This window comes from Pholis gunnellus (assembly GCF_910591455.1).
Source record: "Pholis gunnellus genome assembly, chromosome: 8".
NCBI lineage: Eukaryota > Metazoa > Chordata > Actinopteri > Perciformes > Pholidae > Pholis > Pholis gunnellus.
In genome coordinates, this window is record NC_136534.1 from 17,607,020 (window position 1) to 17,633,343 (window position 26,324).

The 26,324-nt window shown below is 41.5% G+C and overlaps 3 protein-coding genes across 6 annotated transcripts; all 3 read right to left on the reverse strand.

The window, feature by feature from the left end:
- Positions 1-350: 350 nt before the first annotated feature.
- Positions 351-6,775, reverse strand: u2af2a (U2 small nuclear RNA auxiliary factor 2a). 4 transcript variants are annotated; one of them, XM_079164848.1, is made up of 12 exons: positions 6,183-6,775; positions 5,113-5,257; positions 3,398-3,433; positions 2,984-3,090; positions 2,627-2,778; positions 2,360-2,476; positions 2,130-2,268; positions 1,910-1,989; positions 1,449-1,571; positions 1,251-1,337; positions 610-858; positions 351-504 (listed from the first exon to the last, which is right to left on the reverse strand). In XM_079164848.1, exons 1-12 carry the CDS (start codon positions 6,229-6,231, stop codon positions 370-372), a joined length of 1,419 nt encoding a protein of 472 aa, XP_079020974.1. In that variant the 5' UTR covers positions 6,232-6,775; the 3' UTR covers positions 351-369. The 4 variants fall into 4 exon arrangements, with proteins under 4 accessions (XP_079020974.1, XP_079020973.1, XP_079020976.1 ...); XM_079164847.1 differs by having other exon boundaries at positions 2,112-2,268; XM_079164850.1 differs by lacking the exon at positions 3,398-3,433.
- A 1,617-nt stretch (positions 6,776-8,392) lies between these two features.
- Positions 8,393-11,556, reverse strand: LOC306700212 (coiled-coil domain-containing protein 106-like). The gene is made up of 8 exons (XM_079165163.1): positions 11,453-11,556; positions 10,870-10,939; positions 10,688-10,786; positions 10,368-10,589; positions 10,184-10,240; positions 9,777-10,058; positions 9,506-9,673; positions 8,393-9,410 (listed from the first exon to the last, which is right to left on the reverse strand). Exons 2-8 carry the CDS (start codon positions 10,937-10,939, stop codon positions 9,094-9,096), a joined length of 1,215 nt encoding a protein of 404 aa, XP_079021289.1. The 5' UTR covers positions 11,453-11,556; the 3' UTR covers positions 8,393-9,093.
- A 1,421-nt stretch (positions 11,557-12,977) lies between these two features.
- LOC306699923 (C-Jun-amino-terminal kinase-interacting protein 4) lies at positions 12,978-23,284 on the reverse strand. Its single transcript, XM_079164733.1, has 28 exons — positions 23,171-23,284; positions 21,723-22,114; positions 21,426-21,620; positions 21,205-21,325; positions 20,972-21,042; positions 20,781-20,845; positions 20,299-20,353; positions 20,031-20,200; positions 19,615-19,880; positions 19,121-19,178; positions 18,758-18,910; positions 18,598-18,640; positions 18,326-18,453; positions 18,123-18,176; positions 17,344-17,478; positions 17,076-17,208; positions 16,801-16,887; positions 16,649-16,696; positions 16,355-16,496; positions 16,178-16,220; positions 15,948-16,028; positions 15,763-15,830; positions 15,503-15,651; positions 15,239-15,410; positions 14,532-14,645; positions 14,355-14,453; positions 14,141-14,230; positions 12,978-14,018 (listed from the first exon to the last, which is right to left on the reverse strand). The coding sequence occupies exons 2-28, from the start codon at positions 21,819-21,821 to the stop codon at positions 13,900-13,902; spliced, it is 2,958 nt and encodes a 985-aa protein (XP_079020859.1). The 5' UTR covers positions 21,822-22,114; positions 23,171-23,284; the 3' UTR covers positions 12,978-13,899.
- Positions 23,285-26,324: the final 3,040 nt, after the last annotated feature.

A 26,324-nucleotide genomic window follows, 5' to 3' on the forward strand; every position in this document is an offset into this window, starting at 1 on the left:
CCTGTCTCACAAAGTATAAAAATTGTTAACCCCATCCTGGACCTATTATTACACACATTTCTCAAAAAAGCTTTGACTTCCCCACCCACCCAGCTACACCATTACCACCCAAACCTAGCCCCCTCCGTTATGGACTCAATATAAACACTCCCCGCTCTTCTCCAATTCCAACTGCTGGACATTTCACATAGATCTCAAATGATTAATTAGATAACATCAAAGCCATTTGTCAAATGATTACTTCTCTTAGATCTACCTGAAACGTTGCTCTGTTAAATCAATCAGGGGGCCGATTTGAAAATAGACAATACATGTTCCCTCCCCCCTCCCCTCCCCTCCCCCCCACCCGCTCTTCTCTTCATGCCTCCTCTACCAGAAGTCTCGACGGTGATAAGCATCTGGATCGCAGTATTTGGTCACCACCACCCTGTTGGCAAACTTCCTTCCTGTCAGCCCCTGCATGGCCTTCTGGGAGTCAAACAGGGACATGAACTCCACAAAGATCTACAGAGGAGTGAGAATTATGACAATTACAATCATTTTTTTCACGACATCTAACTCGAGACAACTCAAATTCTGGATGATCGAATCAAATACAGCAGTTCCTACCTTGCCAGTCCCGGGCACCTCCAGGCCGTCCACAGGTCGAGGGATCTCAATGCTCTTAACTTGGCCGTACTTGCTGCACTCGTCCCTGACATCCTCCACAATCTCCTCATATTCTTCATCATCCAGCAGCTCCTCTGGCGCCACCATGTTCATCAGACACAGCACCTCAGTGGGCAGGCCACCCATTTGAGTGACGGAGCTATTCATACCCGGCACCTGCAGCGTCACTGGGGTCTGATTTATACTTGTCTGCAAGGACAGAACGAACGGTTAGAACAGAGTCAAATGCATACTTCACATACCAACGTGCTCCGAGTATTAGGACTAGCTGCAAGACATCTTCAATGTCATTCGGAATTACTGAACAGACTAAGTGGGAAATTGTCAGAAATCAATAACTTTCTGACATCACCCTGTTTTTCTTACTTTTGAATATGGAGTGGACACTTCTTTACATCTATTGAAAATGCAGATGACCTTGTTTGTTACACACTGATACGTTTATTTAGATATCTGCATCTTTAGGAGGGGTGGTTGTCCAATGAGGCCCCGTCTCAGTCTACTCTAAAAGACCTTCCAGCTGCCCCCCCCCCCCCCCCGCCCCCCCCACCCTGCTGCCATGTGAGCCTTTGGACACTCACCAGAGTGGCGTTCTTGGATCCCACACTGGCTCTCTGCACCAGGAGCTTCTTGTCTCCCAGCTGCATGCCGTTCAGCCCAGCTATAGCCTAAAAAAAAAAACATCAAGGTTTTTGAATTATACTTAAAACAAAAGCAGGTTTGGAAATGTAAAATGACAATGTAGTATTTGGACAACGTTTTTCTGTAGCATTGCCTACCTGGTCATTAAGGTTGACGTCAACATATTCACAAAAGGCATATCCTTTAGATAAGCCAGTAGCACTGTCCTTCACCAGGTTGAAGGCCTTCAGAGGCCCGAATGACGTCAAGAGCTCCTTCACCTGAGACACAGAGGACAAAGGAGTGGGGTAAAAAAATGTCCACTGATTCCAGCCATGATGTGAAGAAAACAGCCCAAAGTTTAGTTTTGCTATTGCTGACAGGGCTTTATCACGGCAAGCATAATTCAACAACGAGAATGCTGCACAGAAGGTAATCTGGGGCCCTTCAAATTTCCTGAGCAGTGATGCGGGACTCAAAAGAATCTTCTAACCCAATCCACTAATACTAATAGCGATGGTTAGGGTAGTTAACACTGTTTTGGAATGGAATATAAATGTATTGTGCAGTTCTAGTTTGGTACATTAGCTGTAGCCCAGTTTCTTTCAGAAATACTGACCTGGTCATCGTTCAGGTAATTGGGCAAGCCGCCAATGAAGAGCTTGTGAGCCGAGTCAGGCACCACAGTAGACACCACACCTGCAGGTGACATGAAGACAACAGTAAGAACAATCAAGAGAGATACACAGAGAGCAAGCCCCTGTGAATTATGTATTACTGATTACTCATGAATTATGCCACAAGTACTTAGGGTTAAAAACCATTAATTGGCTGTGTACCAGGCACATAGACACTGGGGTTCTCGCTCATGCCGGGCAGGGGCTGGTAATCGTGCGGACGACGAATCTTGAGACTCTGGCCTTGAAAGATTATACCATCAAAGGCCATTGCCTGTGTTGTTTCGTCCACTGAACGGAACTACACAGAAAAAATTAGAGGGGATTACATTTTAAATTGTTAGACACACCCAGGGAGAACAAATGACGCGTTAAAGGGCCCATTATGTCACCTCAAGGAAAGCAAAATTCTTATCCTGGTTGATCTGTACTGCAAGGACAGGGTTTCCAGGGGCCTGAGTAAGACCACCCAAACGCATCTGAGCATTGAAGAAGTCCATCATGGACTCCTGAACAGAAAGGGGGAGGGGTTAAGGAACAGAGTTATTTCAATTTGTGTTGAAATTAGTAAAAACCCGAGGATGACACAGCGACATTAAGAAATCTTTTTAGAGTTCATAAACTTCGATTCAAAAGCCAAACGCTGTCCCGTTCCTTACCTCTGTGATACCAAAGGGTATGTTGCCAACGTAGAGCCGGCGGGCCTGCCGGGTCATCTGGCTGCCCACTACAGGTACTGGTGTGGGAGTAACAGCCAGGCCATCTGGAGTCATGGTCGGCAGGAGGGCTGTGGCTGGGATCTGGCCTGCAGCTAGAGAGCAAAGGCACGAAACATTCAACAATCTAATTGGATTTCTAACTTGAACCATACAGTAGCTTAACGTGTATGTTACTGACGCAGTGAGAAAGGTTGCACTAACTACTGTAGTAAACATGTGGCTAACAACAAAACAATTTGTCAACTCTGAAACTAGTAACCCCATTAAAATGCATAAAAAAGAAACCGGGATAGTTACCTTGCATGGCTTTGTACTGCATGGGAGTGATGTGTTCAAAACCAGGTGGAGGGACATCCCAGTACTTCTTCACCTTGTTCTTCTTCTTCTCACGGTGTGGAGAACGGCTGTGCAGGAAGGAATAGAAGGTGAAATAAATGCAGTCAACACGTAGAAGATAGCCCTCATTAGCTCAGCAGTAAAGTACTAGATCAGATGTTAGGCTATGTCCTCAAAAAATATGCAAAACATCTGGTAACCTTTGTGAGGTTGCGTCAATCAAAACCGTGTACACATAATGACAAAAGGGACAGAAAACCCAATCCAGACATATTTACACAATGAGTCAACACTACATAGAATCAGGGGCAGGTCATTAAATTGCAGTTGTTGCAATGATGCACAAACCGACTTCATGTTGGTTTGCTTTATTACCTTCCAGCAGTTTCCGGGGGGAAGGCGACTGGTGAGCTGGAATGACATTGGAAGGGTTTCACATTTCTCTGAAATCAATCATGACATTCACCAACATTTCTACTTCACAAATTTAGAACCTGCATTTCTATGACCTCACCAAATACAAAAAGCTATCGCAATCCTTTGGCAATCGGTGCGTTTCTAAAAACAAAACGCAAAATCTCCGAAGTTCAAATGACAAACCGGTGCATTCAGTAAGCCTCACAGGTGACATACAAAACCATTTGCAAACAACTAATGATGCAATGAAAGCAGAAATTATATCCTCAAAAATATGCAGCAGCTGAAAAGGGGAGGGGCCAAATTTGTAATCTTCTGCTAACACCAAGTGAACACCGGTAAGTCGTTTTAAATTAGCAAAGAGACCAGGAGCAACAGTCGGGTCAGAGGTCACGTTCACAGCCATCGAGAAGAAGAGCGACAAGCTTCACAAACGTCCACGTTAAAAATAATGCATTCAAGCAGTCACTCAGGAGAAGTATGGCTTCAACAAATCAGCTTTATACAAACACACTGATCCATTTGACAAACACTCGATTTACCAAAAATTCTCCAAACTCCTAATCATATCCAAAAAGATGTGGCATTATGTGTCCAAAAGAGAGTATGTTTCCCTGACAGCAGACTGTCACAATGGGAGATGCTTATCACCGGTTTCAGCAGTGTTCTGGGAAGAACTTGCACTCGTAAAAAATGTTCCCACAACCATGGGCAATGCAACTCTGGCTCACCATGAGACAATCACACAGGTACTGGATCTGATGTAACGTGACACCAGAGCGAATATGCATATAATACAAAAACACAAAGCAATGCTTCTCATTTCAGTTCTATTAACACCAGCCTGTGCGATTTATGATTCCAGGATGGATCTGAAATTCTTAATAAAACCATTTATGACTTGATATTCTATGTTAAATCATCATGAATATAAAAGATTGAAGCAGCTGTTGGTTTGTGTATTCAAGAGTTTGTCCCATGGGCTTGAGGCAAAAATACTACAATGTCATTAGCACCTGTGACAAAGGGCTTGAGGACAGAGAACATAAAAATATCATACAAAATAGACTGCATGAAAGTCAAAACTCTTAGTGAATACGTTATTTCATAAGCTAAAGCACAGTCAAATGTCAGTGGAGACTGTCTAGCTCATCTAAAGGAAGATCTACGGCTACACTTAACAGTCACCACTTTGTGAATTCACACTTGTTACCCAGACTGGTTACGGTCAATGTTACAGAGAGAGAAACCCCCAAACTTGTGAACGGGTGATGGGAGTGGGCTTGGAGGGAAAGGACTTAAGTTAGTTTGCGTTTGCATTTGCAATACAGTAGGCAACTGGTTAGATGCCAAGACCAAGCCACGGGTGTGGAGTAAGCATGCTGGGGCCTAGTGTGGCACAAATACATGTAGGTGCACACACTCAGACACACCCAACTCCAAAAAGTATGTGCATGTTTATAAACACCTGTAAAACAAGCATTTTAAAGCATTTATATATATCATATTCATAAATATTGTATTAGCGGTGGCATATGCTTGACTGAAAGACTTGACTTTTACCCAGTGGTAATTACATGAACTGCAACACCAGTAGGGTAGACTGTGTGATGAGGAGACACACGTTTTCACAGCTTTCCGGTCCTGGTGTAGTTTCATTAAAAGGTGCTCACCTGCGTCTGTGTCTGCGGTCGTCCTTACTGTCCCCGCGATGGTCCCTGCTGCGTCTGTCCCTGTCTCTGCTCCTCCTTTTCCTCTCTCTGCTGCGGCTGCGGGAGGAGGACCGGCGGTGGTGGCGGTTCTCCTTGTCTCTTTCAGCTGCAGGAATAGAGTGCTTTTTTACTCAAAGAATGGTATATAAAGTGTAATACACACCTAACCAGTGGAACAATGAAAACATAGCAATCCATAGATACTAATAATTACCATAGTCAAAGACGCTGATAATACTTGCACTTAGATGGAAATTAGACATGCAATGAGCAACATAACAGATTTTGAATCTGTCCTACATAACCGTAGTTCATATGGTGATACTAAAGTTTGTATATGACATGTTAGCCATGTACAGCTTTCATGGTGGTAATATGATGAGTAGTTAACAATAACTGTTTAAAATAGAACACTAAACAAATAGATATATGTAGTTTAAACGTTTGATGAGTGTCACAGTGTGTAAGTTGGCCAACTCATAGACTAACGTTGTGTACTAGCTAGAAGCAGTGTATTGGGGTTAATGTAAATCTGGGTTAAAGAGAGCTTATTGTGGGATAAGGACAGTGGCTATGGTTGATGATGTTACCAACAGGTTGTGAGAAAGCTGAAGGCAAAAATAGATGACGCTAAATAACACTGGAAATGTTCACTGCAACAGCTGCAACGAATGAATGCTAGCTTCCCTCATTCAGTCAGCTGGTACAGGCAGGGTGGCTTCCAGGATATAGCCTGGCCCTGCCCCAAAGGAACCAATGCAGGTTACCGCAAGGCAGCTAGGCCTGCTGCCGAAATATTACAGAAGCCTTTCATTGTTCGAAATTAGCCACATCGGGTCCGACTGTACCGTCTAACGAGCGTTAGTAACACTGCAACACATATCAAATGGCTCAAGAGCGTGGGTTAATAATTCTTACCATGTTCCAGTAATTAGACATACCCAGGTTAGCTAGCTAAAACGATGGCGGCTATTACAATCAATCAATCGTGCCACTATAGTTTTAAATTGATATGCAATCGGTTAAATTACCTTGTTTGTTTTCAGAGAGCTGTCTTTCGAATTCGTCGAAGTCCGACATCTCTGAGTCGAAGGCTGTTACGCTTTCAGCGGCTGCGTTGTTCAGTCGGCGGTGGCTAGCTTAAGCTAGCAACAAAGTGCACAACACTTAAAAACAGGAGCCTCGCCGATGTAACGTTATAGCTCAATTGAGTTTAGCTTTAACTTGCAGCCTTTTTAACGGCAGAAGTTAACAAACACACGCATCTGCGGTGTGGTATTTATTTACAACGTAACAGAGAGAATCGTTGAGAAAGAAAACGTGCTCGCATGGGTTAGCTTGCTAATGTTAGCCCACTAGCTTGTAGCAAAGTCCAGAAGAAGAAGGCCTGCTGCTCCAGACACTAGTGTGGAGGATCGTTAGCCAGTTAGCTAGCTAGCGAATACGAAAGTCGAATGAATTAAGACTCTTTTCCAAGCCAAAAACAAATCCCAGACGGCCACTGGTCCACATGCACGGTTATTTAACTATATACGTCAAATGTATACGCCTTTAAATGCTAGAAGACTTGCGAAAACAATAACGATTTCGGTATGCCCGCTTTTTTGCGCCGTCTCCCAGGTACCGTGACACCGGAAGTTGATGAATGACAAGTTTCCGGTCATGTTAAGTACAAATTACGTTGAAGAGCATTATATCCTGCTGGGATACATTCGGAGAATAAGTCAATTTCACGTGTGCCCCTCCCTTATTCTTTAAATGGTTACGTTATCATTATTGTGCTAAAGCTGTGTTGTTTAAGGTGGGATCACTATTTTATTTGGCAGGTCACCAGTTTCAAGTCAATTTATGATTAGGAGTTTTTTTAAGTGTGTGTTTATATAATTAAAATGTTCACCAAAGATATTCACAGATATTCCTAATGTCATAATGATCATATTCAGTATTTCCCCCTGAGGTTTAATAAAGTAAACTAGAGTTAACAAACAAAGTGCTCAAAGGAAACATTTCCTTTTAGGTGAAAGACCATTTACTGCATAATGTAGTTGCCCAGTTTTTGATGCTTGAAAAATAAATAAAATCTGTTTTTGCACATCATTTTATGTATATGTAACGCGTGGGATTATATGTGAAATATGCCAGAGGTTAAAGGAGAGCCCCCTGTCTGGCACACCTCCCAATAGACTTTACTACCCAATCATAAGCATTAACCAGTGAGTGGTAATGTTGGATTTTACAGATTAATAAATCTACATTTTTGGAAGGAATCAAATGCCATAATGAATGTCTTACTATACATTTGGTGAAGGATAGGCCTTGTTTCAGTGAGATACACATTTCAGTCAACATACATACATATACAGACGTACAAATATGACAAATAGATCAACACTGTACCCTGGTATGATTTTGCAAAGTCTGCTTAGAAGTTGTACTGCTTGCTTTTTAGCCATACAAACAATCAGATAGTGAAAATGGCAAAACTGTCATAACTGTTTACTTCACTGTTTAAGCCAAGAGTCGCTGAATTCCACTGTTCTCTAATCTGTTTTAATATAAGAGATATCATAATTTCACTGCACCGATTCAAACACCACGCATTATTGTACAATATAATCAACATGTCTGCCGCTTTGAAAATTATGGATTTTGACAAAACCTCTACAAACTACAGACCATCAAGGAGCTCTTTTCACGTGAGTTTGTTGTGGAGTATTGGTACGATAGATGCTTTTGCTGATTCTTTGACTCAGATTGTAAAATTGTTTGTGATTAATGATTAAAGTGTTTCTCACAGAACCAGAAGTTACACAAAGTTACAAATAGCTTAAGTAAAAGCTTTGCACCGTCTTACAAAAGGTCACAAAAGCATTATAGCAAGAGTCTAAATACCAGAAGCATTAGAAGACACTTACTGTATTTTAGTACAGATCATTTAAAAAAGGGTTGGCGCAACCCTTAATGGAACATCAGAGTAATGCAGCAGAGCCCAGGACCAACGGTTATTATTACAATGAGTCAAACACATACAATATCACAAACATATTTCTGTTTGTCTTTGATTTTTTAACTAAAAAACAATGATCTGTCGCATCTGTGTCCTTCGCTTCTAATTTAAAGCCGAACAAATGGAAAGAGGCTGAATATGACTTCAAGATTCTAATTTAGGTGGTGAAAGTAGCCCAAAACTGTTCCATGTCTAGCGCAAGGAAATCCCAAAAATGTGATTAAGGCAAGTGAAAATGGTTGAGGATATAATGACAACGTCAAAAATAATACAACAAAGTCACATATTGCAATATAAACAAAAGGAAATGATGATAATCCCTTAAAAGTACAGTATAATTCTACAAAACATATGGAGTGCAGCATCATTTTAACACACAGACATAGTGAGTGAAAGCTCAAAAAATTGCTATGCTTACAGTTTATATTGTCGGGAACTAAAATGATAGACAATCAATTCCTGAACTACGAGCCACAAGCTGGTCCAGATGTTCAGGAAAGAGAAGGTATGCGTGTCTCTGCAAACTTTGGGGCAAAAAAAACAAAAAACGAGCTAAGTCGGTTTACACTCATTTAAGTGCTGAAGAAAAGCAATTTCAATAGTAAAGACACATTCTGAATCACACAGACATCGAGAACCATGTTTGTTCTCTTTCTGAATGCAGCAGGCACTCCCATTTCCTCAATATAACAGGAACGATGGTGAGGATCATATTGATAATAAAAGTGAAACGTTTATTTGTTTGAAAAGCGAAGGATCTCAGCCATAGTTCTTGTGGCCATATCCAGGACGCGGAGATAGCTAAATAACTCCCAATGCCTCTGGACATCTCTGTGCTCGAAAGGGTGAGCTGGCCTGCTGCATCAGAACCAAACTGCCTCTTCTCTCCAAACTTAACCACCAACAAAATCCCATTCTGCTGTCTCTCTCTCTCCTCAGTGTCTAAACCTGTAGGAGATGGGCAGGAGCAGGTTATTCTTCTTCAGAGCCTGCACCCGGCTAAGTGTCTCCTCATCCAGGGCAGCGTAGCAGCGCCGGGCATAGTCCAGCAGCTTCTCCTTGGATGGGTCAAACTCGCCCACCTCTGCCACTTTCTCTGGGGCAACTAGTAGCAGCTCAGCAATGGGCGTGGTGGAAGCCACCGTGTTGCGGTCCACACCGTGGATCTGGAAGGCTTTCGACATATTCTTCAGACGTTGGTATGTAAGCAGGATCTTCTTGTAGCGGAACAGCACTCCAGCAGCATCTTTCACTGAAGACCAAGAGTGTACAAGAGAGTTAACCGCAGCAGTTATATATACGACTTAAATATGGAGTTTTGTTGCAGGATTGTTCGCCCTCCCTTACCTCTTTGCCGCTCTCTAGGGGCTCGGAAGACCCGCCTTCTCTTCAATTGGTGTCTGTTGCTGTGAATGCTATCTTGCAGTAAATCTTCCCCCGTTATCATTTCCTCTTCCTCGAGGTAGCCATCCTGCTCCAAGTATTCATCAGATTCTCCCAAGAGTGAAAGTGAACCTGACGAGAACATTAAAAAGATTCTCAGCAAAAGCCACAGGAAACATTTTCACTCCCAATAATTCGATTTATTACGGTAATGGGTTTGTGCCATTTATATTACCTGGCCCTATGTTGCTATGCCCACTCATTTCATTCATGGATGACCGTGTAGCACTGTTGCCGTTGCCACTGCTGCCGCTGGCTGTGGTATTGGGAGTGTTATGGCTATGGCCTTGCAGGAGGGCCTGGGATTGTGTGGAGTTGAACAAAGCATTTATAGAGGCAAGCTGATTGGTTAGTGGATTGGAGACGTGGTTTTTGGAAGGCACCATTGTTGGAGGACCAGGTCTTCGTTGGATGAACTGGCGTGAGGGGAAATGCTGAGACTCTGACTTCTGTTGCTCTGTGAAGAGAAGAAAGGCAGTTGAGAATCTGCAATCTTAGATGGAATAGATATGTATATCGAACCAACAACTATATTTAACTGTGTTTAATTTAGGAGTTAAGTGCATAAATCTTTGTTTTTACCGACGGGACGATCTTCCTCTCTTCTCACCCTCCAGTTGAATCGTCTCGATTCATAACCTACAGAGAAACAAATAGAAATAGTTTTCCATCCTTAGATACCTTGTCTTGCAAAAAGTTTTGTTTCTAATCAATTTATACTCAAATTCTCATTGCACAGGTTGTCATCTCACACCTGTCTCCTCACCGTTACTGTACTGGCTCTGACTCTGCTCCTGTCCCTGGCTCTTTGTGGAAAAGATGAACCGGTCCAGCTGGCAACGGAGGAAGTCCCTCTCCTCTTCCAAGTCCTCAATTCTTTTCTGCAGCCAAGAGTTTTTCTCCAGAGAGATCTGTAGCTGGGTTCGCAGGTTGGTGATCACCATGTACGAGTTGTTCACTTGAGACGAGGCAGCAGACGGGGGCGACTCTGAGACGGACAGACAGGATTGTTTGGGAAATGGAAAACTTTGTGTGAAGAATAGAATTATTGAACAGGTAAATGTGAGTATTGGTTCTAACATTCACCTTCAAAATTCTGATCACTCTGATTGAAAAACCCCTGCTGCTCAAAGTTGCTCTCTTCATAGGGGATGGAAATTTCATAGGCGTCCTCATTTTTGGGAGCTGAACAGGAGGAAACATGCATAGTGTCTATTGAATGCCTACAGGTTGGAAATCATGTGTATTTGCAGTTCTAAAAGGCTTACTCTGCAGGTGGAGTGAGCCTGCGTGGCTCTTGGATGTGGAAGCAGCATCAGTCCTGTTTCCGTCCTCCATCTCAAAGCCCAGACAAGGAAAAAAACACGTTTGATTAGTTACTGGTTTTAAAGAAATGCAGAATAACTTGCTGGTATATTTCACGCGAATGCATCGTACAAATGACTGAAATATAGTGCCTGTGGTCACATTTATTAAAAAAAAAAAAAATGGGGAAAAAAATGCAACGTTGCAGTTCACCAACAAGCCTTCATTATGTGTGTTTTTATCCAAGCCCAGACATCTAGCAAACCTTAGCTAGTGGTTTTGATACCCTCTCTGGTCATGCATGTATACACTGATGTGTTGCACAAGTATGTACAGTATTAGTTTGTAACGTTAGCGGCCAGATGCGCTCACTCTATGTAAGGGAGTTAACATCAGAGTTAGCTTCGTACTACGTTAGCAAGAATTTAGCTGCGAATATAAAATTAAAATTCCATCCTTTCAGTACACTTCAGTGATCTTTTCCGTCATTCAGACATCACTAGAATCCCCATGCGACCGATATACTGTGCAGAAATTGGTACATACCACTGTACGTTTGTAATAACTGAATCGTGCACATGTAATAAGACGTTATTACTCTGTCATATCTCCATTCACCAGTTCGTCTGCTAGCTAACAAGCTAACAATAACAATTATCGCTCTTTTTATTTTTTTTAACAGTCTCCTGCGTCATTTCCGGTTGTAATGACCGTCTTTGGTAAATGGCCATAATAGAAAAATAAGTCCCGCAGAGGCTTTGTTCGTAAAGTAAAGTGTATTATAACGCATTGCAGTATTTAAAGCGATGAGTCTTTTGAAATAGGTGTATAATTAATGCATTCTGAAAACATTATAATTTTGTGTGCAGTAAAGTAACATTTTCACGAGTCATTTGCTCATTTAGGCTACTTGATAAATAATTATTGGTCTAAAACTAAATTATTTGACAAAAGGACAGCATGTGCACTAACTTCGCCACCTGCTCTCCCTGTCTGACGTTACTGTTGACAGGTAACGTCAGACAGGTAGAGCAGGTGGCGAAGTGTCAGGTTTCAGTGTTCACTGGTGGCTTTAGAGCGTCGATCCGGAAAAATACAAAACGTACGATTTCCATTGTAATCGCCGTTGAATTTGATTTACTACCTAACTGGTAACGCACCGGTAAGTTTAAGATTTTGTTTTGCATAAAATGTAATCGTACAAATGATGACTTTGGTGAGCGCTTTTGAAACGTAGGCTACAGGACAGGCGTGGCACCTGTTTTGACTGTAAATGCAGCACCAGTGTAAAACGTGAGCGAACAGAAGCCAGTATTGTAAATATACTTGTTTATGTTGCTGTGTTACTTTAAAATAACTGTGTGTTTAAGGAGGGCAAATATCACTTGCCTGTGTAAGTGGTAAATGCCATTAATTAGTTAAGAATATCAGTCTGTGACCGTCTTTACTATTATTGAACTGACATGTCCTGAGACAAGTCCACATTTCCTCAGTACATCCTCCCCTATCTTTTACAGTGCAGCCATGGTGACCAAATATGACGGCTTGTCCCACTGTAAGCTGGCCTTGGTGTTTGCAGTGCTCATGGACCTGTTGGGTGTGATATCCCTGCTACTGGGAGTCTTCGCTCCACTGGAGATCCAAGGCAGAGACTTTGGGGATCTGCTGGTGTACACAGGCGCTCTGCTGGTAGTAATGTCCCTGGCAGGCTGGGTCATGTGGTACAGTGGCAATATTGAGGGTCTGACCTCCAAAAAGGATTATGGGAGAACTAATGGAGTTATGGACCGCCTTGCCCGCTCCGTGAGCCGCAGGATACGGATCCCCAGGACTCACAGCAGCCCGACATAGGAAGTTGGGCCCAAAGATGCCAACTAACCGACTGACCTGTTTTAAACACTTGTTTTTATGTGTACTACACTCGGGGTTGCACTGTAATATGCTCTACTATAAATTCCAATTTATGAAGATTAAAAAGATGAATCTGCTGTTTTAATTTGTTTTGTTGTCCATTCGTCTACTGAGTTTAAGGCAAAGTCACTCAGAATGAAAGTTACTGCATTAACCATTTAAGACATTTTAATGACAATAATCATGTTTGCAAGTTCAGCGTCAACAAATACTCAAGTCTTAATTTACTTTCCCAGAAGCATAAGGAGACCCAATGAATACACAAACTTGTAATTGCACATAAATACTGACACTTTGAATTTATCTCCCTTATTTTACAAAAGATAGTGAAATCAAATCAAAACATAAAACAAATGAAGACATCCAGAGACATTAGGCAGATAACTGATAGAGAAAATAAATAGGTTCTGACAACAAGCACTGAAGTTGTTCATTTAGAAGAGGCGATATCACATATTTTTTACACAGACACATTCAAAATGTGCTGTTTGTAGTTACACCATATGCAATGTGAAGGGGAAGAAGAAACATCAGAATCAAAAGAAATGACCCCACATCAGGAGATAAGAAGCGTCCGATTGTCTGTGCAGTACAGTACACTGAGAGAAGATCAACACCTGTTTCCAGTTCACAGTTAACAACAAAGTATGTACACAACAGCTTCAAGAGCAGCCACATTATTTAGTTAAACTTTATGATCAAAAGATGTTGGACAGACACCACCTGATGCCCCGTGGGAGGAATAAAGAGCTGCATGTCAGGAAAACTGAATGCATTGTTAGTGCAAAGGTCAAATTAAAATAAAGGAAAACTAATAACAATCACGCAACTAAATTATACAAAGTTAGATGAAGACAAACAGTAAGGTATCAACATTCATCAGGAAAATCCAGTCAAAACATAGATGTTCAAAATGAAAAAGGTAAACAAGGATGAAACCACATTTACATACATACAGACACACACTCTCTCTCCATGAAAGCACCATTTCCAATGTTGTCTCTAGCTTTGCTGGTGTGCAGTACATGACTGCTCCGTCATCATCTCATTCCAAAAAGGACAGAACTAGGAGGTGATCCACGTCAGAGGGCAGAGCTGGGCACAGAGGGGGTGGGATTCTGCCAGATGATCATGTGACTGCGTTCAGACCGCTGAGGTGTAGCTTGGGACAACTCAACAGATCCCTCATTTGCATCGTCTCCTGAAAAAGTGTACGGCTCGGTCAGGCACTATATAAACAAAGCACTGACTAAACAGTAAATAAATGCAATCCAATGCATCAGACAGTTTTTAAAACAACAATGATATTTTCCTTCAACTCACCAATCCGTAAGTTGATGTAGCCCTCTCCTCCACTGAGGATGAGCTGAGAGGTAGTGACATTGCTGCTGCCAGGAGAGACGATCAAACAACCTGTTGGGGAAAGATGTCACCACAAGACAGATGCTGCATGCAAGCGCACTCGGAAGGATCTCCCTGAATTAACAAGTTGTCAAAAACATTTAGCGTGTTCGGTTTAAAACAATCAGATTCTTACCAGGTGCAGCGATGATGAACCTGACAGCTTGTCTATGTCCGTGGTAACACAGCTGGGCCGATGAAATGGAGCAGTATGGGATGGAAACAGCCTCTGAGGCTGTAGACGGTCATCAGTTTATTTCAGATAGAGCACAAAGATTCAAGTACCTATGCTCTCAATCTAAATTAAACTCACTTATGGTTAATGGGATGGAGAAAATGGCCCCCCCTCCTGTGCCCACCCACAGACGGCCAGAGATGACTGTGAGAGACGAGATCTGGAGAGGGGAGAGTGTCAGGAAGGCCTGGCCTACAGAGGGAGACAGAATGTTAGCTGAGCTGCAGGAATGAGCTTAAGATCAAAGTTGCAAAACAAAATGTTATTTAAAAAAAAAAAATTCAGATAAGGCATAATCACACAATCAATCCAGTGTTTGGAGTCTTTTGACAGCCATATTATCCTCCTGGCTGTAACAATAACTGCTCTTTTTCTAAACTATAGCAGGTAGCCAGTTTGACTATGAATTGCTGCAACACACCTACAGAGGAATTTGCACGTACTGCTAAAGCCACAAAGATTGCTAAAATATATAATTGTATAACATATCAAAAGAAATATTAAAAAATATAACTTTATTTATATAAATATAACAGGTAGAAATGTATTTCCTCAATGAGAAATTGAAGAACAGGGAAACAACAGTGTTAGTTGTAGTCACCACTGCAAAATTATAAAGTGTCCAACTGATGATTTAACATTGAGCAGAACTGTTATGAGCTTAAACGGTGCTTGATAACATTACAGGAAATTACTTCGCTACGCACTGTACATGTCCAACTGTAAATATATTAGTTTTACATTTTAGATTAATTTGAAATACGAAAGAAACACTGTCTCAGTACCTAATGTTTTAGTGACCAAAACAGTAAAATCGACTTCCTGTAGCGGCCGTCCTGTGGACCAGTCGAACAGTCTGAGGATCGGGTCAAGTCGGCAGGATGTCCAAACACCACTTCCACCAGCACACAGGAAACGGACCTGCTGCTCACTGCGTTCAGAGACTGAGAATGTTTGCTGCAAGGGCAAAATAATGAATAATGACGGTTGAGTTAACAACAATGTGAACATGAGACCAAAGCAACAGAGGTACCTCCGCTGTTTCTTACCTCAACCTTCTTGCTGACAACGTCAACCACATGGACTTTGTTCCAATATCCCACCCACAAGCGGCCACCTTTTGCAAGGCAGCAGCGAATGGGCTGCAAAGGGTTTGATCCGAGAGGCATCACCGAGTGTGACTGCAGATTCCAGCCACCTGACAAACGCAGCACTCATCGTTCAATTATTTACGCCACTCAGCATCCATTTTTGTCAAGACTGCTAAATGAAGAAATTGATCAGTTGAGACAGTCAGTTTTTGCATTACCTGAACTGTGTGAGAAAAATGCTAAAGTCCCATCAGCTAAACCAGCTATGACTTGGTCCTGGGAATACCTGTCAGATAAAGCAGCGTATTTTCAAAGATTTCTTGATGAAGACATGAACATAACCCAAAGTCACACTACGCTAATATTCAAATATGAACACAAACGTGTTTCAAACAGAACTCACTTGAGTGAATGAACACCTTCTGAGAGAGAAACAGACTGCAGACAGCGCCTCCTGCCAGCAGCGGCTGAGTGTACCAGTATACTGTGAGACAGAGACAGTGGGAGAAAGAAGAGGGGGGGGGGGGGGGGGGGGGACAGAGAGAGAGAGAGGGTTAGAGTGCTTTGCCAACATGCATTTTACTGAGACAGTTCTATTTATTGGAGAGAGCATGTTTATTCAGCACACACTACCTTCCTTCCTGAGTTCCGATCCACACAGTTCCTCCAGTGTCCCCTGACATAACAAGACCAGAAAGGACAGGAAGTAAGCAGTTATCAGTTTGGTACATGAGGAGATAATACAAGAACAGAATGCATTCGATAAGTTGTCTGTGGGCAGCTGCTGCGGCCCATTGTGCTGGCACTGACCTATAGGAGGCACAGCACAGATGCAGAGAGCAGGAGCTGTGGGGGGGAGGCAGAACTGATCCAGTACTGTGTTGGACCGGGCTGGATCAATCACGGTAATGTCACTGCAGGAGGCAGGGCCAGACACTACCCACACAGAACACTGGCAGAGAAGGACGGATGTGGAGTTTGGAGAGATGAGTGTTGTGAAACAACGTGTCCATGGGCAGCGTTAGTTATGCTCGGATGGCGTTGTACATGGTGATTACGAGTATGACTACCGTTGTTACATAATCAGGGTAATGACAGACTTACTGTGGCCTCTCCTGAGATCTCAGGTGTGACTGCGACCGCACAGTTCAGCTGAAGAGAAAAATAAGCGAGGGCCCACATTTAAATGCACCAGACGTTTAATGTAAAGGCTCCACGGTTCTTGAGTTGGAGAGAGAGGCAGTGAAAAGATCTACCTTAGCTGTGGAGTCTCTTTGATCCAGCAGTCTGAGCTGCATTAGAACAGGCACGTCCTTAGGCTCTGGCACAGGTTCGTGGGAGTCCTACAATGATGACAGTTAATGTACGGGTCTGGATATGTTAAACACTCTGTATTAAGAAGGCAAGATTTCTTTTTTTGCACAATTTTCAGGCTCAAAAAAAGCCCGGGGAGCTTTAAGCCCATTTTCAAATCATGTACTCTTGTACATACCCTCTCAGATTGCTGTATTTCTCATGTGTGTGTTTCTACCTGTGTGTTGGCCAGCGGTGTGCTCCAGCCGTGTATCTGCCGTTTTCCAAGCGATCCCCAAATGTGGGTGCGAATTTCTCTGTAGAGTTCTCGCCTCCTGACACGAGGAGAGAGAGCAGCAGGAGAAGCAGATCTAGAGAGAATGCTTCTGCTGTTATTAATCAGCTTGACTGAGTCGTTTTTTTTTTAATGATTACATTTTCTTGCAAACAACGACGTAAATAGAACAGCACATGCAAGAGCGGCATGGCCAGAAACATGAGCTTACTCAGCATGAGTTTGACTGACAGCCGGGATTTGTGGAGACCCCAGAGGAGAGCGAGTGAGCGATGGAGAAGTTGGCAAGGCAAATGCAGAAGGCGGGATTAGAGGTACCTTGGTCAGGCCAAACAAGCGGTTGAACCTTAAAAAAAAAATAATAATAATTATCAATATAATACCATAAAATGTCTGACTAAAGCAGTTACCAAACGTGCATAGCACACGTGTTTATGTCAGTCGCTCTATGTGTCCATGTAACACTAAGTACCTTTACAGACAGCAAACATTCTTCCCTCTCCGGCATGTGTTGCTCAGCTGACATTGTTTACCTATTCAAACACTCCCAATGCTCAGGATTCTTTACAGCAATATTAAGGACGGTTATTTTGTGTAACTCCTAAACGCCAACATCTGTATTTTAATTACTTCTAACCAAATGAAACCTGAGCTACATTCCCACAATGTGTTTGTTGACTATAGGTTGCTTTATCAACAGAGAGCAATCTGGCAAAAATTCACATCTTGGCATTACCCAATTGTTTTTTTAATACACGGTATATTGTTTCTTATGCTATTGGTTTTATTTAAGGTATTTTGCACTAAGAATATTTCAGTATCACAAGGATGTTTAACTGCATTCTGTATCCTCTGACACACAGTAGCACTGTTCACCAGGCTCCTCCAGCCAACTTTAAGTGTGTTATGAGGATAAAGACTTCACTGCAAATTTAATTGACAAGAGGATGGATATACAGTATAATGTCAAATCATAACAAAAACACTTACTTTCTCCAAACACTTGACCTTCTGTCTTCTGTTAACTTCTCATCTTTTGTTGCTCTAAAAAAGAGAAAGAGAGAAAAATCAGGTTGGAGATTAAAAACCTGGAACACAATTGTTCTTGTTTTAAACTAAATGTTCTATTGGGACGGACATCAACTTTACACAAACATATATATACAACTATGTCGATTCAGTAGCAGAGGTACCTGAGTGTCTGACTACGTCTTACAGCTTCCTGCAGCTCAAACAGACGCTGCTTGTATTGGTTCTTCTCCATGACCACACGAGACATTTCAGAGCGAGAGAAGTTCCGCATGGATGTGGGTAGAGAGGCCTGAATGGAAAGATTTATGCTATTTAATGGAGTGTATGCATCAGTTTCATACATCACACGCTCGCTTTGCAGCTACCGAATTAAAAACAAAAACCTTCAATGATGTAACTGCTGAGAGATACAGTAGATTTGAAAATGACTTACATCAGGATCCTCAGACTGGCACGCTTCCAGTTCTTTCCGAAGTCTAGGAAAAATTGTGGATATAAAGCACAGTTATTGTAACAACAGTATATAGTATAAAATATTATATCATACTTATGATAACAAAAAAATGTGTCATACGGTTAAAGAATGAACAGACCTCTTAATTTCCTCCTCCTTCTCCTTCATCCGGCCCTCTAATCGTGAGACAGTTTCCTGAAGAGAGGTCACCTCCAGTTGAAGAGCGGACCGGTCATCAGTGAGCTCTACGACCCGAGATATCAAAGCCTTACGGGCAGCGTCTACCAACTCACTGAAAGAATACAAACGAAACACGTTGAAAGATTAGTAATTTCAGATAATGAAGACAATCACTTTGGTGAAGAGAGAAAACAGTGACTGGAACATTTTCTCCTCTTATTCATTTGTTTGTACTGAAGAAAAGAAACCCAAGTGTTTGGAAAGTCCCCCTGCACACTGGACCAGTCATAGCAAGGTCAGAGAAATGAAGTAAAGGACTTACTGGGTGACTTTCAGTTCCTCATACTGAGAAAGAATCTCCTCAATCTGGTCTGCATTGCCTACAGAGAACAAAGGAATGCTTGAACACACATAGAAATATTGGTGATAATAACAGTTATTCATATTTACTCTTCATTCAAACCCAACAAGAAATAACTAAATGAAATGGTGCCAAATAGTAAAAAAAGGAAGTGATGCTTTATGAAACCTACGGCACGAGAACTTTTTCACTGAACTGTACTTGCGTTTCTTGTTTGTAGGATATATATAGTTTCTCGCAATTGCCAGATTATTTAAAAAAAAAAACACCTTCAGTCACCTCTGACATCTGTGATCACTTCCTCTGTGCCTCAACGCTGCACATGGCAGAACAAAGCCGCTATTCAGTTTCTTTATGCGAAACGCTGTGATTCCTGGGCAGTTTATTGTTTCGTTAGGATGAAGCGAAAGCACATAAAAGTTTGTGATAGAAGCTCTTTAAACGTGTGAATTTACCTCTGACTCTGGCCCCTCGGTCTACACTCTCCACGTAATCCAGGCTCAGGTCAGACAGCTCAGAGAACAGAGAGTCATTGTTGCGCAGCTTGCACTCCATATGATCATCTTCCTCCACCTCCTCCTCCATGTCTTTTTCCTGCCTCTCTCCTCCTTGCACCTTTTCTACTGTGCACTCCTTCTCCTCCACCTCCCTTATCTCGTCCTTCACGCTGGTCTCCGACTCATCTCTCGGTGGCTTTTTGGTGTTTGATCTAACTGGGGAGCTGATGAAGATACGAGTGAAAGAGTAAGAAATGTGAAAGACTAGGTGCATCTTTGATTTGCTCTGCGTGAACTAGGGTTTAGTTAATGGTTACACATTTCACTAAAATCTGCAATTCAGAAAAACATAGTTTATGGTTTCAGATTATTACCTTTCAATTCCACTGCCATGAAATTGCCTCAGCTCAGGAGTGGAGCTTATGATGTCATTGATAAATGTATCTGCGGCGGGCTTTGCTGCAATGTCAATTGCCTTTCCTTTCTTGGCTACTAGATCTTCCAAACAGGGGGGACCAGACTGTGAATGTGGTCTTTGTATCATCTGCAACAAAGGGAGGAAACAAAAGCTACTTCTCCGCCAAAATGTTGTATTAAAATCAATTAAATATAGTTTTATGTGTAAGGTCAGAATATGTTTACCATTTCCTTCACGCTGGATTCTGGAAAATCATTATTGTTGAGACCCACATGATTCCTAAAAGTGTGACATAGTAAAGAAAAGCCACCTGAATAAACAATAAACATTCTTTCTTACATGTTGCACCATTTTCTTGCAGAGCTGTTGCCATTGCTGAATTATAGCCTGTGGCCTTTGATTAATACCCAGCAACTGGTATTTTATTTTGAAAATTCCCACTAAATAACCTTTTTTTCAGACTCAATGCTCAAAAATGAAATTATAGCTTTCTTGCTAACTCTTTCCACAAAAGTCTCATTTAATAACAATGACACATGGGAAATGTACAAGTGAGTTCCCAGGTGTGACCGCAAAGCAAAAGTAATTTACATTTGCAAAATGGTCTCAAACTGCCATCTTTCATTTCACTTATAGCCTTTCTTTGTGATACACTTTCTACAGTATAAAAATGACGTATGATGAAGAAATGCTGAATAAGAACAACCTTAAAGGAGAATCTCTTTCAGAATCCTTTCTCTTTTCCAAAAGTTCCCGATATGTGTGAGCCAGCTGAAGGAGAGAACATCAGTGATACGTAAGATATACAGGAATGACCGAAGAACTTCTAGATATTGAAAGATATTGTTTAAGAAGTCACTGTGTAGTGATACAAGAGACTAAACAACAGGATCTGACCTTGTTGTGAGTATGCCTCAGTGTGCTCAGTTCTCTACTCAGATTAGCCTTCTGGTCCTCCAAGGCCACCACTGCAACAACAAAATATCATGTCGCTTTAGAATGACTGAAAACGTCATAGGCTGTAGCTCTTCTTCTGCCAGATTCAAACATGTATCTAGTCATGACATGCACAAGACACATGAATGAGAAAAAAAAAGTGAAATTCACACCGTTCACATTCAAATACTCACAATGATCCGCTTGCTGTCTTGCTTTCTTCTCTAGCTCTCTCCCTCGCCGCTCTCTCTCCTTTTCCCTCCCCCTCATGGCTCTCCTCTCCAGTTCACTTTGGTCATCCAGCTCCAGATACCTCTAAAGAAAACAAAACGCGTTAACTAGCTTTGAGCGCGGACAACAGCCTACATTCACCGCTTTCAAAAACCACTACATCAACACTTTCTTCAATCCCCACCTCTTGACTTTCTTTCCTGAGGGCTTTCTCCGCTTGGTATCTCTCCAGCAGCTCTTCCCGCTCAGCTTTCTCTCTCTCCGCCTCCTCCTCCCTGTCTCTCAGCTGGGCTTTGCAGCTGGCCAGCCCCTCCAGGACCCACACAAAGATGGGTACCAGCGACTCCACCACACCTTCACCATGGGTCTCAATGACTGTCTGTGACGGGGCAAAGCAGCAGAGCGGGAAACCGTTCAGAGAAACAGGGCGGGTTTTTTTGTTTTTCTTGAAACAATAAATGGCATAGAAGGGAAAATGTACCTGTAGTTCTGAGTACAGTTTTCCTGCCTCTTCACTCACAATGTTGGGGTCCAGCTCCACCTCCCCTGTCCCGCAAAGCACTCTCTCACTGTACTCCATCAGTCAATTATCTTTATCTGCCGTATTAACTGTCAACTGTTAACGGTTTCCTCACCTCGACACCGAAGTTAATAAGCCAATTCTGTTGCTCTCCTGACTACACTTCTTCACCACCAACTACAACTAGTGTATCTGGCTTTCTAACATGTCTGCTAACACCAGCACCACCCATCCTTCACACCTTTATGTTTCATTTATCCTTCACAAAGGCAGCATCATCTTAGACTGCACTAAACTAGTCGTTACTGTACTGTGAAGTTTATCTGATGTCAGGGGGCGTTTTAGAGTCCATCCTGGGAAAGAAAAGAAGAAAGCATAATTAGATACAATGATAATTAATCTCTTCTACACTGCAGCTAAGTTTATATGCAAGAGGTATGTCAACTGTTTTGTGCAATATGCAAGCTTAGGCATGCATTCCCCCCCACACTAATTACCATAAGCTTATAAATAGTTGAACATGGACATGAGCTTTCCTGCTACAATCTGTGACTAACAGTAATAGTTTGTTTAACATCAAACAAACCATCTGCTCAGTAAGGTTGACATTTGAATTGAAATGGTTGGTTTTACACAAATAAGATTCATTTAAGATGAGTAACACGTTAGTGTTCAGGCTTGTACACGCTTTCATGCCCACATGGATTTCTCTTTAAAGTCACCATTATCAAAGGCAGACACATGTTAGTTGTATGTATTCCCATAGACTGAATATATGGAAATCACCTACAATTCATTGTTTGAGTCATTTCATGCAAAAATGAACATTCCCTAGTTTCACCTTCTCAGTTGGGAAGATGTCCTGCTTTATTTTGTCTCATGTAATTGTAAACTGGATATATATTGAACTGTTAAATATTTTTTGTATTTATATATATATAATTTATGATTCTGACAATATCTTCTTGTTTTAGAGTCTCGCTAATAAGCTTTAAATACCCTTTGTTGTTTATTCTAGCTCAAGAATAAAGACACAATGCAGTTTTCTGTTCAATACCTCCGCATCGCTCATAAGCATGTACGTAATGTACAGCACAGGAGAGACAAACCCAAACGACAGTTTCTTTCGCGTGTGTAAAGGGAATTAAATTGCACACAAAAGTTCAATGTGAACCCACTAACAAGTCTTTATGCGTCGATAAGTCAGCTACTTCGCCTTCATGGTAAGCTCAGAAGAAACACAGACGTTTGAAAATGAAACACTTGCATTGACATACTGTATAAATAAGTAACATGACTGACAGTGGACACCTTGGCAGATCTTTTGGCAACAAGCTTACAAAGTTGTAACATGACCAAAGAACGAGCCGAGTCGTCGCGCGCGCTCGGCTGCCGTTTAACACACTCACCTGAACGACTGACTCCTCCGTAACTTTCATTTCACAGCCACAAAACACTGAATTTACAGCTGTTTTTTCTTCGGAGGACGATATCAATTACACATAAAACGAGTTTAAAAAGGGGTTGTTGTTTGAGTCTGACGTGCAGCGACGAGTCCCCAGTCCGGCCAATCAGAGCGCTGTAATTGTCGGCTGTAACCAGTAGCGGGGAAGAAGAGGCGGGACATGGGCAGTTGTGTTTTCAGAAGGGGAAAAAAAGTTTCCTGAAACTTGAACGATGACACGTGACCACGGAGGTTGCAGCGGGCTGTCAGGTGATCGGAGTAATGCGGTCCAAGTCTGATACCTGTCGAAATACTTCACATACCTGAGAAGTAGAGTCTATTATCCCGTGTTGCTCCATGAGATAAGAATGGTATCAGAAAGTCAACAATGTTTGTTTTGTGAAACGCTGCTTTTAGGTGAAGTGATTCAGGTGTAATGTTAAAAGGCAAAGGAGGCAACTCTTTTTTTTTATTATAGCGGCATCCCTGCAAAACCCTCATTATGTCATCATTACATAGAACATGTCCTGTAAAATAGATGAAAACAGCTTGGACAAATGTAGTTACTGTATATTTCATACAGTGAGTGACAGGAGACACCAACATGAAGGCCTAATCACAGACAGCAATGTCACTTGACGAAGTACGCTACAGTTCGTTTAAAGTCCAGCAGATGGAGGTAACACATTTCCCACCTCTTGGTCCTCTCTCTCTGTCTTCACCCGTTTTGTTGATGTTGTTGGTTTCTGTTATGTTCTCTTCATACATCCATGGTTGACCTGCACTTAGTAGCCCTTTAAGATAAGATCCTCTCCCACATCTCCCACTCTGCATTGCATTTATTACAGAGCATAATAACATAGTACATCTTCCACATCCACCTTGTCAGTTATTTATATTAAAGGGACAGTTCACTCACTCAATAATACTGTTGGCTTCTTTTATACAGTCTATGACTTTTACAAAGTACAAAAAAATTAAAGAGCAAACAAACAAATGTACTCCAAACAATGTCAGGTTTATGATTAGAACAGAGCCGTATAAAGAGCTTCAACGTAAGTTCAAGATGCTGCTGTTGTATAATACTTTTTGTATTTAGTATTATTCTGAAGTTAGTCATTTTAATCAGTTGTGCTGATTATATCGCTTTCTTTAAAGGTCTTACCTTTTAAAAGTCCATCACTGCATATTTGTTTTCTGAATGAATTAATGTGGTTGCACTTTTATCACACACACAAACAAACACATTTGACATGTAGCTAATTTATTACATACACTGCATGATCTGTCTATATATGGTTCATGTACAATAGCCAGTCCTGAGAACAAAAGAAAATACATGCATCATGAGCAAAAACTGTGGTAAGCAGTGCTGGAAGAGGAACTAAAAAATACTTGAATAAAAGTAGCAAAAAAAACATTACAAGTAATAGTCCTGTATTCATTATTTCACTTAAGTAGATGTAAAGTAAATAAAGTAAAAATGAATAAAGTGTTTCTCAGGCAGCAATATGGTAATTTAATATATATATCAATGCAACAAATCATACACAACAAAACATGTACACTTTTTGTAAAATCTTAATAATCAAATTAACTAAAGATAGCTGTTGGTATAAGGGAATATGTTGTGTTATGTTTGAGACCAAAACAGCATTTCTACATAATTGAGAGGGAGGAGCAGGAGTGAATGTTGTAAAACATCTGAATATTTTTTCCTGTCCAGTATGACTTTCTCAGACTTTTCACAAGTTTCTCTCATACTCTGTCAATAATTCTTCTTTATACTGTGACTTTTTTAATTACCCTCCCACTCTCTACGAGAACTTCTTTTCCCTCCCCTCTCCGCTCTCTGGACATCTCTCTCTTCTTCTTCGTCAGGAGGTAAAACGCCACCACACTTCCCACCATCACAAAACTGATGGTCAGAATCACAAATCCCAGTCCCAGTAAGTGAGAGGTTTCTCCTTTAGACCGGTTCAGTTGGTCCCACAGCCCCACAGCCACACAACTGAAGCCGATGAGAGTTCCCCAAAACCCAAAGGCCAGCATACAGGATCCACAAGACAGCTCAACACCCCCAGTCACGACGGCGATGCCCGCCACCGAGACGATCCCTCCCGGTAAGGTCACTGTCTCAGATTTGGGGTCGTAGGTGACAGTAGAAGTGACATCTGATAGAGTTGCAGGATCAAGTGTTTCCATCTTGGCTGTCATGGTTGCTTTGTCAAAAGTGATTTTTCTTGAAGCTTCTTCTTCTTTCTTACGCCTACAACATGACACATAGTTCTGATTAAAAAACCTGTACCATGCGGTTTCCCCATTTTATATCCCCCTTTATCCCTTTTGTATTTTAAAGATTGGGAGAATGATCTCATCCCTATAGTTCCAAATCTTCATTGAAGCTATTTTGATGTTTACACCGAGTGAAATATTCAAACAATGTAGTTTTATTTCACCAAAAGATGTCTTTTACATCATTTACACGGTTACCAAAAAATTGCTTTAAATATTTAGTATTTTGGGAAAATTTGGGAACTCCACAGCAATTTGAAATAAAGGTCTGTGGGTGTGAACAATGTTTGTGTCTACAGCATAAGTATGTAAAGACTGACTCACTGGTTTGCTGGGTTTAGAAAATATATAATAATAATCCTATTTTATCATGGATCATTTAAAAGGAAAATCGCAAAAATAGGTGCAAGTGTTTCAACTTAACTGAATTAAGACACAAAGCAACTGAGTTAAAGGTCAGATACAAATAGAGGAGAAAATCTTTTTTTCTCTGTGGACCAACAAAGATTGGAGCCTGCACGATAACTATAATGCCCTCATGTCATCAAACTGCAATAAGCCTCAACATAAGCCTTACTCTCTTCAACCCAACGGACAATAGCAGGTCTGGAATTGAAAAATGACGTTATGTGGACAAAATTGCTGAAGCCCACTACATTTCTAAATACTAAATTACAATCAAAAGAACACAAGTTTCCCATAGATACCTGCATATCTTTACTTTTTGGATAGAATATGAAAGAGTTGGACCCTGGCTTGCACCAGATATTTAGAAATGTATTTCTGTAAAAAGTATGGCATTGCTTACCTCAGTGACGAATCAG

Coding starts and splice junctions, on each gene's coding strand:
- u2af2a (XM_079164847.1), bottom strand. CDS start 6,231: ATGTCGGACTTCGACGAATTCGAAAGACAGCTCTCTGAAAACAAACAA. Junction 1,572..1,909: donor ATTACCTGAACGATGACCAG/GTCAGTATTTCT, acceptor TCTGTGTCTCAG/GTGAAGGAGCTCTTGACGTC. Junction 505..609: donor AGGTGCCCGGGACTGGCAAG/GTAGGAACTGCT, acceptor ACTCCTCTGTAG/ATCTTTGTGGAGTTCATGTC.
- LOC306700212 (XM_079165163.1), bottom strand. CDS start 10,939: ATGGAGGACGGAAACAGGACTGATGCTGCTTCCACATCCAAGAGCCAC. Junction 10,787..10,869: donor AGGCTCACTCCACCTGCAGA/GTAAGCCTTTTA, acceptor CCTCCTGTTCAG/CTCCCAAAAATGAGGACGCC. Junction 10,241..10,367: donor TCAGAGCCAGTACAGTAACG/GTGAGGAGACAG, acceptor GTTTCTCTGTAG/GTTATGAATCGAGACGATTC.
- LOC306699923 (XM_079164733.1), bottom strand. CDS start 21,821: ATGGAGTACAGTGAGAGAGTGCTTTGCGGGACAGGGGAGGTGGAGCTG. Junction 20,846..20,971: donor TGAGGCATACTCACAACAAG/GTCAGATCCTGT, acceptor TCTCTCCTTCAG/CTGGCTCACACATATCGGGA. Junction 14,019..14,140: donor CTACATCAACTTACGGATTG/GTGAGTTGAAGG, acceptor ACACTTTTTCAG/GAGACGATGCAAATGAGGGA.